Genomic DNA, 16,499 nt, shown 5'->3' with positions numbered 1-16,499 from the left:
TTGAACAGAAATGCACTAGACTAAGGATGGACTGGTGAAAAATGCCCATAAATCTAGAAATAACCGTGGAACCAGGGCCGGATTTACATAAGGACATTTGGGGCCTGTGCCCAGGGCCCCCACAAAACTATGTTTAAACATAATTTTTTTCCTATTACTGCGACAGGCTAGTGTGGCCTAATCATGAGGGCCACAGGCAAAGAAAACCAAACCCGGAAAAAACCTATGAAACATCGGAAAATTTCGGGAAAAAATTTTACATAGGTATTTTTCAATTAAATTAAAATAATTCGTTTTACACAATAAAATATACATGTATGTTTACAATAACCTTATTTTAAAATGAAATTTACAACTTCCTAGTTGAAATCTAGTTGCAAGTACAGTACTTTGTGTAAATTTTCTAAATCATCAAATTTGCCTACTCTTAAAGGGGGGAGGCCCACCGAATTTGTGCCCAGGGCCCCTGGATTGGTAAATCCGGCCCTGCGTGGAACCTAGATTAATTTAAGAAATTTTAATCCGGAAGCAGTTTTATGGAATTTAACTGCACGAAAGAAAAACACCTCGATTCGAAATTAACATGAAAATTAGTGAGGATCCGGAGCAAAGAAATTCTCGATTTATCCTCATGTTGACGCCAATGTATTTGGTATTTTAAGTGGTACCGCTCTGTTTGCTATCGGACATAGTAATTCAACGTGTAGTGTCCATCACATTTTAAATTGCACAATGCACAATTCGGAGAGCCCTCTATTAAATGAAATAAAAAAAAAAAAAAAAAAGATCGGTTGTCAGACCAAAATTCTCGGGAATGATTACTCTTGTGCAATTAAAATTGGATTAATGCTTAGGTATTATTACGGATTTCTGTTGTCTACATATTTTTCTATTTGAAACGTTCGAAATCATAGACATTTGAGCCACAAATTACCATTTAAGGTAGGAAAACAAGCTAAACTAGACTATAAAAATTGCAACAAAACAATAAACACAGAGTTCAATACGGTATTTTCTATTCTTTCGAAAGTGAAAGGCTCTACACCTTTGTCTACTCTCTCCTGTAAAGACGGTTGTACCACAATTTCAACACGATTTTGTGAGCTTGAAATTCCGAACTTACTGAGAAAAGGTTACTAAATGGAGAAGAAAATCGAGAAAATTAAAACTCAACACATTTTGTATGAATTGTGCATAATATATAAATATACAGAGGATAGAATCGTATTCTTCATCAAGATGATGGCGTGAACATGATTTGGTCGGATAGAATGTGGCATCGCAAGACACGGGCGATTTGTCTAGAAGGATTTTATTCCCGAAACTGGCACCAGGTTTTAGTCACGTGAAGAAAACTCTGTGTGGCTAGCTCGCGAACCCGCGACTACCGGTATTCGGAGGTTTATCCACTCGATGGGCGACAAAAACGGAACGGGGTTCTTACCACGGATTTTTACACTCGGAAAACAAAATACAGTAAAACCTCTCGACTCTAACACTAGAATTTTGACTTTGTGTGCAATTCAGAGAGGTTTTACCAAGTGATTTCATTTGTTTTTGTTTAGTTTTCGACCATTTTGGTCTGTTTCCATATTTTAATTAGGTGACCCCAAAATACGCGTAACCAAAATAAATAAAACAATAAAATATGTGGAATGGAGAGGAGGAAACGATGCCATTCCGTAAATGTGGCTCTTCCCTACGCTTATCTGCTGTAGGGACAAGTCGGATGTCGTGGACGACATCCGGTTGCTCTCGAGCTACAGTTTGACGACGCCATTGTTTCCGTACGCCGTATTTAAAATCCACTAAATTATTAAAAGAGAATCAAAGATTAATCATTTAAATTCAGTATTAAGCAAAGACAACAAATAAGAACAAGCCGTCCTGTCATTTGTCCTCGTTTGTTTTCTCGGGGAGGAGTTTTCGACTAAATGTCAAAGTTAATCGGATTCTTTTTATCTCTAGCGGTTGCTTTCTAAGTAAATATTTGCCAGAAAGAACCAAAATTCGAATAAACAGTTTAACTGTTTATAAGACTCGATTTTTAAATATTTTTTGTTGCTATTTTCCGAACGACACCACTGGAAACGATTACCCCGTCGACTCAACAAATTAGTCTCTCGGGATCTCATCGAAAAGGGCGAGATTCGTCTATAAAATCCCGTTTCCGACGATATTTCGACGGCGTACAGCGACGTAGACGGCGACGGGCGAAATTAAAAGTAATACGTGGATGTTAATCGAACCCCCGAAAATTCTCCAATAGGTGATTGATAAAGAGTTTCGATTTTTCCTTTCCTTTCTTCGTCGTTACCCGGGCGACGCTCACGTGACTCTCCAGTCGGATGTCAACAACGGTATCCGTTTTGCAGACGATTATCGATCGGTCGCCATATTAGTCTCGAAAGTAGCGAGCTCCGTCTCCGGTCGAGAAGACGAGCGGCCAAACAAAAATAAGGTAAGAATTGGAAGATATTTTAACACCGAGGCTTAATTAACGCGCCGATTGTTGATAAAATCACAAAAATAAAAGCCGGGAACGATTTTTTTTCCCGACCCGTTCGTTCTCGCCCCCTCAACTCGTTCGGTTCTAAAATAAGAGAAACGTTCTCTCCGGAAGTGTATTTCCGAACAAGAACGTCACTTCCGCCTTGTGGGGGTCGGATGTCGTTTGAATTCACGGTTTGCGTCTCGTGGTTACATTGTTATGATCGTTGTTACGTATTCGCATTGTGTGCGTCCGTTTTTTTCCATTGTTGGAGCCATTCACTTTCGGGTAGTGTTACGTGCGTAGGAACTCGGTACGTGGTGCAGTGGTAGCCTCGTTCTTGATCGATCGATATCTGTTTGGCACTTTACCGCAATACGCTCCACTCTCATTCACTCGTTATGGCTCTTTCCCGTTCGAATCGTTCTCTATTTTTCTCCTGTTCCGGAGCCATTCTACGCTTGTTTTGAATGGTGAGCGGCACGCGCCACTCCGACGACCCCGTCTCTCACTTATTCTAGATCCTAAACGCGTTATGTTCTCACTCCCTCGCTGTTGAAGTAGGATTAACTCCCTTCAAATCCGGGTAAGTAGAGCTTTTGTTGACTCTTGGCTTATCCTCTCGCATCCACTTACAGAATTTGAAACGTTAAGCATTTAAGTTAACTGGCGTAAAACCGGGGTGATTTAATTCGTATTAACCTCGGTTTTGTGTCTTAAAATCCCTTCTAGTTTTCTACTCTCGAGTTCTTCGACCGGCGAATAAATCATTTACGCGTTACGCTTACCTACAGACGATATCCGATACGTTTCCAAGGTGAAGAGCTTCCCGGATATAACGTATAAAAAACCGGATAGAGCACTATCCGATAAGTGGGATTCCATTGTTTGATCGTATTCAATTATGACTCCGTTGCTCTGAAATCCCTGCCCTTTGTAGGCCATAAATTAGCCGATTTTTATACTAATTTGGAGCGTATCGATTCGTCCTTTGTCAGAAAGTACAGCTGGTAAAGCGGAATATAAATGCCAGGATATATAAAGCTTTGGGGTGCAAGAGTGGCAATTGTAGCAAAATGGCCACCGTTCCGATAATCGCGACAATCTCTACAATATGTTTTTTTTTTTTTTTTTTCCATTTCGAAGGAGCATAGACGTAGGGGAAAAATGCCGGAAAGATGACGAAGTTGTTACGTCATCCGGATGATGGGGTCTCGTTATCGCAGAGAGGTCTTCTGTGTAATGAGAAAGCGTATTTAGTGTATTCAAAGCTGGTAAGACACTTGGGTCAGCGGATTTGGTATTTATGGATTCGTCCTTATTTCGCGACGGAAGGGAGGAGGATCGATAAAAGTTGTTTACGCTCGAGATCCTTCCTCGGACGTTACGGTGCCGTCTCTTTAATAATTTTATGTCAGATTTTTAGCGCGATTGCGTGGGGAAATCGAATCCAACACCCGTCGCAGTTCGGCGCTACAACAACAACAACTACTATTACGGGGATTTTTCCCTCTCGCCGAAAGGAGATGACCGGAAATTTCCCTGTAAAGAAAGATTTCTTCGGCCGTCAGATGCCGTTTGGGGAGGGATAAAAATTCTGGAAGGCGTCCAAGAGGCAGACAGTGACCTCTAGTGGTTATTTCTCGACCGTTTTTGAGGGAATCGATTTTTCGACCTTCGGTTCCTCGGATCCACCCAAAACCGTCTCGTGACGATTTTCGAGTAATTAAGACGGCCAGTCCGTAACTCTGGCGTTAAATCGAGGAGGAATAACGTTTGCCACTGCTTTTTATGTACAATTTCATCTTCCTCCCTTCGTGAATCGATCCGAAATCGAAAATTCTCCGTTATCGTGGACTCGGGAGCGAACGAATCGATAAATCTTTCAGGATTTACTTCTGCAATATTTGGTAACCCGATAAGAAAAGAAAGTGGGGCACTCTTTAAGAATACGACATGGGAATAGCCAGGGTCAGTAAACGCTGCATCAAAAGAAATGCTTTTGCTACTCCAGATTTACGCAGCTCGGTTACATCATTAAATTTACCTCGTTGTAATGAATTCTTCGCTATAATGTTCTCTTCGTTATTTTAAAACCACTAGTATCTTTACAGAATTCTAAAGCCACCAAATCTGTGCCTCTTTATCCGTGACGTGTTTTAAACTCGAAACGGCAGGCGTTTTTCTCGTTTTCTCGACTGAAAATGGTTCATTTACCAATTGCCTTCAGCCTTGCAGCAGAATATTTCGTAGGAAAAAGAAAGATTATAAAAATTCTTTTTCGAGTGGTTGATTTTATCGACTTTTGCCTCGAGTTAATTTCGATCTGCAGGAACTCGGCACCATTTGTTCTTGCTGAATAAGAAGGTTACTCGCGAATTACTGTTCTTAACTTTTCTGTTTTCAGCGTGTCGAAACGATTAGAAAATGATTTATATCATTCGCTACAGATTTTAGGCATGACAACATAGATTTTACTAGGGCCTGGCGTTTTTTGGAGGCCTGGCACGCGCGCTATTACATTCAGAATGCGGCATTAGTTAAGATCCTAAACCTTGTATATCAAATAGCACGTGATGAGCGTTTTACATTATACAAACTTTAAAACAAAACGGCCCCGAATACTCGGAGAGGCCCTAGCCGAGCTTACAACATAAAAATTCCCTTGCCGAAGCGTATATCACGATGCGTTAATGGAAATAGGAAAAAAAGTGGCTTCGATTTTTGTCCACTCCCTTTCTTAATAAAGCTAACGATCGACCAAAGACGTGACGAAACACTTCTATTTTTGATTATGTCGAAAAAGGAAAGGTGACTATCGACTCGGGATATGGTAAATTCCCCGAGCTCTCGGGGATTTTTTTTCCTCTCTGTTTTTTGAAATTACTTGTCGATCGATTTAGACTTTAGACCAAATTATAATAGAAAGCGATAACGGTCGTAAATGACAGAATAGTAAATGTTAATGCGTGACCTTTCCGATACCAGGGAACGAACACATTCCTTAATGGAATCTCGTTAGGTCTATGCACGAAATTGCTTTACGTACAAGAATATTCCAGTTGAAATTTGTTTTGTTTGTGAAATGCTTTTCTTCTGTACTTCATCATCGATTTTTCGTCGATGCCGTTTTCCGTTTTTACAGCTGTTGATCAGGCTAAACCTTCGAACCTTCCACTAACATATTGCATAAGCATACAATGTATTCCACTGGCATACAGGCACCGGTAGTAACGCGTTAGAGCCATTACTAGAATGGCTTACCTGCTCGAGGAATGCCTATCGATCCGGCCATTGTGTGCTAATTCCACAAAAGTATGGAAATTGAGCGAATATTCGTCGTCACGCGTAACTGCAATAAAAATAAGTTGTTACGGCGGGTTTTTTAGAGTTGTTTTCCACTTCGTTTAACTTTAAGGGAGAACACCGGTTCCAAGAATTATATAACTTGTTAAATCGATAATGCTGTTAAGACCTTGTAAGTAACTCGTAACATATTTCGAAATTCTTTTGGCTCCGTCAGTTATGGAGGAACATGTAATTGGCATCGGATCAATAACAATTAGGATGATGCAGATTTTCGGTTGATTGATACAGTTTTAATTTGATTTTTTCTCTTGTTTCGTTGCCTTTTCTGTCGAGTAATTGCGTAATTCGACCTTTCGAGAATTATCGAAAATTTAGAAAAAATTGTTTAATTAATGCCATCTCTTGTTGTCTTGCTTCCGACAAACAAAACATTTTAAAAAATGAAACTATCGATTTTTTATTGGAGCCAGAGTCAGTTATGGCTGCCAAACGTCGATTAGTTCGGTCGATAAGACTGAGATTTAACTTTAGAAACACTTATTGTCTTCAACGTTACTTCGGTATGTGATGGTCCGAATATCATTAACCGATTTTTGGACCATCAGAAGACCCTTCTAAGACAGTTTCGCAAGTTCTTTGATATAAAACTTACCGTTCAGACATTCGATATCGTAACAGATCTATTCCTACCATAAAATTAGTCGACATTTCTGTTACCATTTACGTATTTCGATTAAGAAGCAACAATATTGAAGTTTATCGGAAAGATTTATCTGTCAGAGTTTATTTCACAAAGTGGGATTCGAACCCGCTACCCGACGGGCGAAAGCAATGCGAGCATTTCGAATAAAAGTTTTCAAACTATGTACTGATTATTATTAATGTTTTTTCTGTTATAGGAACAGTGTGCTGTTCCAAAAAATGGCGCCGTCTTTTCACATTGAAGACCTGCTAAGTCGATTAAGAAGAGACGGTCAAATCTACAAAGATGTATCGAGCGATGTCTCGCAAAAAGGAGCGGGACCGGAGGGTTCCCCAGAAGTCCCTTCTCCTGTTACTACTATACCAGAAACGACCGTCTCGCTCAATGAGACGGTCGCCGAAGTCACCGAAAATCCTCTAAAGGATTTAGCTGCTGAATACATGAATAAGTTTTCTGAGATGACGCACAGTAAGTACGAATTTACACTTTCGCAATTAAAGTATTCTTCGTTTGCCGATTGCCTTGTCACGTGTTTAAGATAACCTTACTTGGAGAGTACTTTCAGAACGATACTGTTTGCTTATGGGTGTTGTTCTCAAAGTATTCCCCCGTGCTTTAAATGCGTGACAACGCGATAGGATACGAACATTCCTCTATCTTAAATGGCCACTTTCCGTGTGATCGGTCAAAATGGTTTCTTAACGTGTTCAGTTCGTTTTTTTGACGAAATGTTTTAAATTGGCAGGTTTGGACGGAGTTTTTCTTTGTATTTCTGTATAAATCTTTACCTAATACGAATTTCCGAAGGCAGAAACGTGCTGTGGTATTCCAGTTGTTTCGCATACGCATCACTCTAGACTGGCAGATTGGATGTGACGTTCACATCATTAACTTTATTGAAACTTTTTGAGATAAATGTATTTTGTTTACATCAATAAGTGAAAAAGATTTCGCTAGAAAACAAATTAATATTTTAGTAAACAGCCTGTAAAGTTCAAGGTCGTTTGAAGGGCATGCCGTTGCTGTACAAAGAATCTAGTTTAATGAGTTATATCTCGGACAATATCAATGTCGGAAATAAAAATTTTATACCCATAGAAGTATTCTATCCAATTATTATGCTAAAAAGTTGTCGAATATGAAATTTTCCTGATTAAATTCCAGATTAAAATTATAATTTTAATGGCGTATTTTTAAAGTAAATTCAGATTGTTAATTTCTCACGCGGTAATAATAAATATTCACATTGATGCGGTCTTTATATTCTTGCAATTTCATAAATGTCTTTCTAATGCTTATTGATTTCTAAAAATAGAAGGAAAGAATCGATGAATAATTCAGAATATTGGAGTTTTATTCTCTTTTCTAGTTTTGATTGAATGAAGGGATGAACACGAATTTGCAGGATACATTTTCATCTCTATTTTTTCATTGTAGGTACTTACCTACGGCTGATGCATTTATATGAACCTAATGTCGATATTTATGAATTTTACTGAGTAGAATGAATGCCCGAAATAAAACAATAAAGTTATTTTAATTAGTATTGACAGGAATTAATTTCTCGTCCCTGTTGTGAGCCCATAGAAAAGGATTGAAAGTGTTTTCTCGTGATACTAGCAGCGTAATACTTCCAATAATGTTGTCAGGCTACTTCCGTGTAAGGATATTGGAAAATAAATAGAATCACTTCTTTGGAAGTGATAAAATCTAATATATTTTCGAGGATCAGTGTAGAAACCCTAAGAAAAATGAAGCTTAAAATGATGACTCCGTATTGGAGGATATTCGGAGACCAAATCTAAAGCTTTTCTCAGTTTCACTTTGGATATTATAACCTTTTACTTGATAAATTAGATATCCTTTTTAGTATCAGGAAGTGTATCTCTACTATAAGAAAGGGATTCAGCTCTTACTTGGAGCAGAGATTATGCTTCTGTCTTTGAGATGGATCTTTGGTATCTTATAAATAAAAACGCACAAAAATGGCTACCCTCTAACGGTAGGTCGTCATAATAGTGCACTGACTGTGTTCATGTTTTTTGTTCGGCATGAACGTTTCGAAGGCACCAAGAAGTAACTGGAAGAAAGAAGGACAGACTACCCCAACAGAATTTCATTTCGTATCCTATAACAATACACTTCTACGCTATTACCCAGGCAACTTAATTCTAATCATAGCACTTATGTGTCAAGTATATCTGAACTTCTGTTAAATTAGAATACTACAAATTTAATTTAAAAAGGCGTTAAGAGAAGCTGATTAGAAACGAAACTTGTCCAATTAAATAAGCTGTGCTTAAACTTATAAAATATGAAGTCAATATAAATTTTTACATTAAAATCGGCCATTATTATTTCTTAAACTGTGTTAATTATGCATAGAATGACTGACGGGAATGACCAGACGAGATAGAGGAATTTGTTACGTAGCACAAATAAGCAGTAGTTTAAAGAAGAGCAGAAATTGGTATTGACGTGGGCATATTCTAATCTTGTGTATACTTTACAGTACCCGTTTGGGGTATCATCGCTATTGCTATCGGTATTGCCCTTCTGTTTCTATGCATTTGCTGCTGCTGCTTAAAACGTTGGTGCAAGAAGAGGTTTAAGAAAGACGGCAAAAAAGGATTTAAAGGTGCAGTCGATTTTAAAGGGGTTGGTTTGCTAGGTGGTTCCTTTAAAGAAAAAGTGAGTAAATGTCCGTTTCCATTGGTTTAGATACGATTTCATTAAAGTAACTTTGCTGTTGTTGAAAAATTCAAGGTTCAACCGGATATGGAAGAATTAGAAGAAAATATGGAGGGTGAAGAAGAAGAAAGTCACAAGTCAGAAGAGAAATTAGGACGATTACAATATAAACTAGATTACGACTTCAATAGCAACAACGTAATTAATGACCCGGCTGCATTTGTTACTCGGCTTTAAATGTTTCGAACGTTTGGGGTTTAAATTCTCATTCATCCATTACAGTTGGCTGTCACAGTAATCCAGGCGGAAGAATTACCCGGATTAGACATGTCGGGAACTTCTGATCCCTACGTAAAAGTCTACCTGCTTCCAGACAAGAAGAAGAAATACGAAACGAAAGTGCATCGAAAGACGCTTAATCCCGTATTCAACGAAACCTTCAATTTCAAGGTAAACCAAAGATAACCTCATTCAATACTTCTGCGTTCGTTATATCGAGGTTAAAATATTCGTTTTCCCTTTTTGCAGGTGCCGTTTTCAGAGATAACATCCAAGGACTTAGTTTTCGCCATTTTCGATTTCGACCGATTTTCTAAACATGATCAGATTGGAGAAGTCAAAATACCTCTTGGCACTGTTGATCTGGCTCAAACTATCGAAGAGTGGAGAGATCTCACTAGTGTTGAGGGCGAGCAAGGACAGGTTCGTGCGCATCGTTTCCTTACGCCCATTGATTTTTTCTTTAATTGCAGGTCCCAGGACGAAACACTGACCTTTACCTGTAATGACGTCGCTCTTCCTTATCCTTTATATCGATTAAATGGCATACTTTCCGTTTCTTTACTTTCTCCATAATACGGTGCCCAAAAAGTATGGTTTCCCTCCCTACGATCGATTTCTCAAGATAAAGTCTGCGTGTCTCGTTGTCTGTTCGTCACGTTTTGCGTATATGTAACCGTGCCTATGTATATGTGTTTGACAGACGTAGAACTTACACCCATTCTCTCTCGAACGATAAAAAAGTGAAAGTGGCCGCGTTGTACGCGCCCGAGTCGCGCGTACAACGCGACGCGACGGCAGTAGGTATTGTGGAGAAAGTCGCGATGCGGCCGTAACTCGGTATAACGTTATTTATTTATTTATGTTCCCTAACGTGTGTCGAAAGTAAATGTTTCTATCCCGTTTACAATATCCCGAAAAGAAAAAATCGTATTTAATTTGCTTTTTTTATGTTGAATGCGGTGTTATTCTACCGTTACCAATGAGTAGAATAGTAAACGAAAATTCCGGATAATTTACAACCCCCCCCCGGTCGTAAATTATCACAGGTAGAGTTGTTTCTCCAAAATCTCATATTAATTATAATTATCTACCATTTATACATAAAGGGTATGGGGACCGCGAGATTAATTTGCCTCTGCGCGATTTGTCATAGTTGTTGCTACGTCACACTGGATATTGTATAAATGGTAGACGAAATTTATGACGATTGTAGTTATAATTATACAGTTTAAGTGTTTATATAGTTATATAAATTAATATTGTGGAGAATTTGATCTTTAATATTAAATATATGCATATATTAAATGGAATTAATCTTTAATTATAATTAATGTTAAATTATTTTACCAGAGATTAAAGTAATTAATGTAAAAGAAATTTTTAAAGTAATTTAATTCATAAAGTGGTTGAATATCTGAAGATATATTTATATATCAGTGTGTTAAATAGATGTGTTTTTGAACAGACTAGTCATTGTAAAAGAAGTATTTAGAAACGACGTGTTTGATTTAGTGTAGAAACAATTGTTGGTTCACATAAACTGAGTGTTAGGTGTGTGGATGCATGAACTCAAAGTAGCAGTCGATCACTAGAATTGGTATTAGTTGTCACTGTAGTGTTTGCTGCGTGTCTATACATAGCACAGTTGACTGGACTACACAGCAAATTTGCCATTCATAGAAACGAAACCCCGTTTCGGAAAGCTCACCGATGTTTTAGTGTAGTATTTGTTGTGGTATACTGCACATTATATAATGAGTCTAATTCACTTCTATCAATAACTCTCTCAAGTACTTAGCCTGGCCTTTATCAGACACGAACCCCCTTTTAGCATGTTTGTTTTAATTGCATTGTTGCCAAATGTGTTTGTAAACTTTACTTTGTACATTTGATTTTCTGTTAATTGATTTATTGAAACGAGCTGCATGAAAGTTTATGTTTTTGTGCGTTATTTTTTATTTTCTAACCACACTGGTTTGATTTCTAATGTTAATCTTCAGATGTATTATCACCACTTTGTTCTTTAAAGGTGCGAGCTACACTAGATCTTTTATTCCTCTGGCCATATTGATTTTTGTCTGCTTCTTTTCTCAAACATTTTCTCTGCATTTGGGTTCCTGTTGCCAACCGTAACCTGCGGACATTTTTATAAATCGTCTGTGCTCTCGTCAACCGTCTCCGTCCCGCCATTTTGTAAGTATGTCGAATTCGAAACAGGAACTGAAAAGTGGCATTTTTTTGTTTATTTTTTTAACGTTCTCCGTGCCGAATTAAGTTTCTGTTGCGTGTTTTTTTTAAATATCTGATTAAAACGGTTATTGTTTTTATTAACGCTTTCCAACGTCATTTTTATTACTTTAATCGTCATTTTGGGATAATTCGAGCCCCAAAATATACGGTAGATGCTAATACAGTGGACTTTTCTAATTGTCCATTGGCACTTGAACACTCAGAAAAGTGTTTTTGGCACTAGTGCACTCAATGCTGTACTGGCATCAGTGCACTCAGTGCTGCACCAATTGTAGGCTACAGAACTTTATTAAATATTAAATTCTTAAGATTTTATTGCAGAAGAATATGATCATGCTGAAACGTACAAAAGTAAACAATGAAACAAGCATGGAAAGTTGGAAAGCGTTACTTATGTATACAAATATATATAATACGTGCATATGCATGACTGTCTTATTTCTTATTTTGTAATAAGGTTTAAATTTAAACAAAGTTAATTTTAAGTTGATTTGGAAATTCGCGTTGTGCATGACATATTTGTGTTTTTTTTTAATTTATTTTTTATTAAGAGTAACAAAATTTTAAAAATGCGCTTGTAGTAATACTATAATAAGTAAATTATCCGGTGTTAAAACGACAAAGCTAGTTAAAAATTAATGGAATAACGTCATCGGAAACGTCGATAATTAAATTAAACACTGAATGGCAACTAAAAGAACACACAAAAGAAAAGAAAAAGGTGAGAAGCTACTGAGAACATTGTGCAGTAACGATTCCTTAATGATTATCCTGATGAAACTTATTTTTAAGTAATGACATCAGGAAGAAGTTGAGGCCTGACAAAAGTAATTAAAAACGAAAACAATTCCAGGGTTTCGAGTAATTTTGGAGTGTCCTGTTAATCGCGCATTGCGGGTAGTAATGGGGTTGGCAGTTTCGAGCCCCGTAACTGTGTATATCGGGGCGTGATCACGGTAAGTCGATCGGATTTTAACACGTTTAATCAAATTTTAATAACGTTACGCTAATTAATAATAGTATGAGTGTAGGAAGTGAGTTACTCATGTGTTTTCTGTTGGACTTACTACATCACCCCCTGATATACTAATCCCCCGGAGCGGACATCTTCCTTTAATTCTCAATTTATAGGACACGCCGAAGATTTTTGAGTATTTTTAATTTAAATCGAATTTAAATGATTCGAATCGCCGTCGTACGAAATCACTGATCGACGAATTCGTAACGTTACACTTTTTAGTGTAACGTAACTTTGCACCAGGCATTATAGCCAAGTAACACGGTGCAAAGTTACGAATTTTTAATCAAAATTACTATCAAAATTTCGGGAGAAGTGTTTTTTTTTTTTATTTAAAAGATAAGAGCTGTAACAATAAAGGTCGTTTCTTGTCGTCACGAACAGGAAAACAAGCTAGGAGATATTTGCTTTTCGTTGAGATTCGTACCCACATCAGGAAAACTAACCGTCGTGATCTTGGAAGCCAAAAACCTAAAGAAGATGGACGTCGGAGGGTTATCAGGTAACCTGCGAAAAGTCGCTTCTAGTAATAAAAAATATTCATTTTAAAAGTGTGAGCTGTCGTCACCATCTTCTACCTACAATTTCTTTCGTTTGCGTAGATCCCTACGTCAAGATCGCCATTATGCAAAATGGCAAGCGTATCAAGAAGAAGAAGACGAGTATTAAGAAGTGCACCCTGAATCCATACTACAATGAATCCTTTACCTTTGAAATTCCATTTGAGCAAATCCAGGTGAGACTTTTTAATTCGTCAAACGAACGAGAACAGAAAATTAAAAAAAAAAAAGAGAGAGAGTCGAACGGATGTTAAATCCCCGGAATTCATTTGAACAGGTTAAGCGAATTTATAAAAGTAGCGCGCTCCATCGATCGAGGGATAAAGTTGGGTGAAAAATCGATGGAATGACGTCTTTTGATACATCAATCAAAGCACAGTGACGTCAATCGTCTAGGAGCAGCGCGCAAAAAAACAAAATCAATCTTCCGATTCCCTAATCTGCGTGTCACTCTGGTCATTTGGCAAAAGGCAACGAGGCGTTGTTCCGTCTGAATACCCATAAAAATCCACCTTAATAACACTATCGACCAATTTCCGAATTAAATTTACACATCGTACTAATAGAGTGTGGCCCAAAACTTTTGGGCTCACCCTCTAAAATTTTACGCAGGCCCGCTTACAGTTTATCGTATCAAAAGGGAAAGAAAGGCGATACGAAATAAAGCTATTCGCGACCAAATTTATTCGGAGCTAAACTATAAATATTTAAAAACTCTTTTATTCCCTAGCAAGAAAAAAAAGGATATAATGCAATCCTAACCTTTTGAATTATTTATGGGCAGCGGTGAACCTTTTCAATGTGAGAGAGTCGTTAAGGCAACAGTTATCACGTGGGACGAATAGCAGATAAATTCTCCACGTGCGTTTATACGTCACGGAGATCGTCCCATTTAAATTGTACGTGTGGCGAGAATTGCGCATCCCTTCAAATAACAATCGTAATAATAGAGTTCGTGAAACGGAACACGAAACTAGCGAATCACTCCCGTTAATTTATAGAAGAATGCGGTTTTAACGTCTCCCGTATTTTCTTTCTTTTGTTTTTCATAAATAACAGAAAGTACAATTGGTCGTCACAGTCGTCGATTACGACAGAATCGGTACATCGGAACCAATTGGAAAAGTGGTGTTGGGATGCAACGCCACCGGAACCGAACTACGTCATTGGATGGACATGCTAGCAACCCCAAGACGTCCAATTGCTCAATGGCATTCTCTGAAGGACCCCTACGACGGACAAGAAAAATGAGGTGAGGAAGAATCTCTGGCTCGCTCTTACTTTTTCGCCCCTCTCCCAACACGTAATTTTTATTTATTTATTTATCTATTTTTCAGATTGTTTCAAAGGTAATTGTTTCTGTGTACATCATGTCGAAGAATATAATCCCGTTTTGTGTTGGACAAAACGGATTATAAGCAGTTTCTCAAATCTCTTCCAAGTATATCTTCTCGTAGTTCTTTTCACGTGATTTTTTGCTATAGATTTGATTTAGGAAAAACCGAAAACACACCACCTTTTTGATTTTCTTCCTCGTGTTACGGGGATTAAAAACAAAAAAGAAAAAAACAAGCAACCCACACACACCAAAAAAAAAAAAAAAAAACAACACAACAACACAATTATACGAATTTTTCTCGATTAAAAACAATTCTCTAGATAAAACTCTAATCGTGATACATAGAATTTTACTAAGAATAGGAATTAGAGGTATGTTCGATGTAAGAATTTAATAATTAATACAATGGAAACAAAGAGCACCCGTTTAATAGGACCATGTATTATAATTATGGAAACTTCATCATATCAATGCTATTTATTATGTAGTCGTTACGTATACATCACCAGAACATATTCTGCCTAATGCTGTCCTGTGGTATTCGTGTATATTTGTGTAGTCACGAAAATAATGAAAACAGACAGTTTTACAAGCAAAAATCAGAATTATTTGAGAAATTTACCAGTTGTTTCAGCTATTTTTTATGTATATAGAACGGGAATATATATATATATAAATATATAAGAAAATATTATATAAATATATAAATAAAAAAAACCATAAATATATATATATATATATATATATATACACATATACTGTACGTATAAAACACATTACTAAAATAGATGAATGTGATAGAACACAAGAAGAATTCTTCGACCCCGTAAATAATGGCATTCGGTTTGCCGAGTGCCGTTAAAAGCGGGTCGCGTAATTCGAAGTTTGTATAAAAATCTGGTTGTTCTTTATTCACTTACAAGAATCTGGACGAGAAGGGGGGCGAGTGACTGTGGTGTCGTTGGTCAGGTTTGGGTCTGGGAGTGCCTTGATCGCTTACACTCTATGAAGTCTTTCTTGTAAATGTGCTTTATTCGTTAAAAATAATTAATAATTATAATAATAATTATCCGATCGACAGTCGTTGTGCTGATGTTAAATTTGAATCTTTTATCGAGTTCACTTTGTAAATATTGGAATTGTTTCAAGTTATAGATTCTTTTAACTGTAATAAAGAAACTTCATTACCCGATTGGAAGGTTTATTCGCATGTCTTATGCGGGATCTTGCACGTGCGGGTGTGTGTGTTGGTGTCGTTAGAACGAAAATTCTCCCTCGGTGGTGCTAGCGAGAGATCTCGAGCGTCATCAGGCCCCATGCCCCAATACTTTTCGATTATAATCGCCACTCTCCAGTCGATCCGAAAGGTAAGAGAACTTCGACATAACTCAACGTCACTAATTTCCAGATAATCTCCCTTACGTTGTCATTTGTCTTATTTTATATACACGAACGTTGTGCTTCCCACAATGAAAATCGTTGGCTTTCCGGTTGTCGTTTAAAACACGTGAAATTACCACCACTTACAGAAGTTATAGCGCTAATGTGAGTCCTGGCGCTGTAATTCCTACGTTACGGGATTTGACCCAATGTAATTACTAATCTGGAACGTCAAAGGGCCTCGAAACAACGCAGAAACCAGCGAAGGATGTAATTAGAATGACTTTAATAGCGAAGTTAATCCCTCGCTATAATAATAGTCCGTTTTCTTTTAAGGCGCACAAAATTATCCTTTAGACATTTTGTTCGCGTGAAATGGGAGTTACGAAACAGATAAATCGTTATTATTGTGGGTTACGGTTTACACGCGACGCAACTGTCGGTAACCATGATTACGTCCACGCGCACGTTACGTA

At 37.5% G+C, this 16,499-nt stretch overlaps 1 protein-coding gene across 3 annotated transcripts; it reads left to right on the top strand.

Annotated features, from left to right (window-relative positions):
- Positions 1 to 2,334: 2,334 nt before the first annotated feature.
- Positions 2,335 to 15,835, top strand: LOC136977584 (synaptotagmin-1-like). 3 transcript variants are annotated; one of them, XM_067273103.1, is made up of 10 exons: positions 2,335 to 2,461; positions 6,700 to 6,971; positions 9,016 to 9,194; positions 9,270 to 9,392; positions 9,477 to 9,644; positions 9,723 to 9,896; positions 13,138 to 13,246; positions 13,347 to 13,480; positions 14,364 to 14,556; positions 14,642 to 15,835. In XM_067273103.1, the coding sequence occupies exons 2-9, from the start codon at positions 6,722 to 6,724 to the stop codon at positions 14,553 to 14,555; spliced, it is 1,329 nt and encodes a 442-aa protein (XP_067129204.1). In that variant the 5' UTR covers positions 2,335 to 2,461; positions 6,700 to 6,721; the 3' UTR covers position 14,556; positions 14,642 to 15,835. The 3 variants fall into 3 exon arrangements, with proteins under 3 accessions (XP_067129204.1, XP_067129202.1, XP_067129203.1); XM_067273101.1 differs by having other exon boundaries at positions 13,129 to 13,246; XM_067273102.1 differs by lacking the exon at positions 2,335 to 2,461 and adding an exon at positions 2,738 to 3,077 and having other exon boundaries at positions 13,129 to 13,246.
- The last annotated feature ends 664 nt before the right edge of the window (positions 15,836 to 16,499 follow it).

This window comes from Centruroides vittatus, unplaced genomic scaffold (genome assembly GCF_030686945.1).
Source record: "Centruroides vittatus isolate TY-2023 unplaced genomic scaffold, ASM3068694v2 contig_461, whole genome shotgun sequence".
Taxonomy (NCBI): domain Eukaryota; kingdom Metazoa; phylum Arthropoda; class Arachnida; order Scorpiones; family Buthidae; genus Centruroides; species Centruroides vittatus.
The sequence above is the reverse complement of the archived record's forward strand: the minus strand, read 5'-3'. Positions and strand labels throughout refer to the sequence as shown.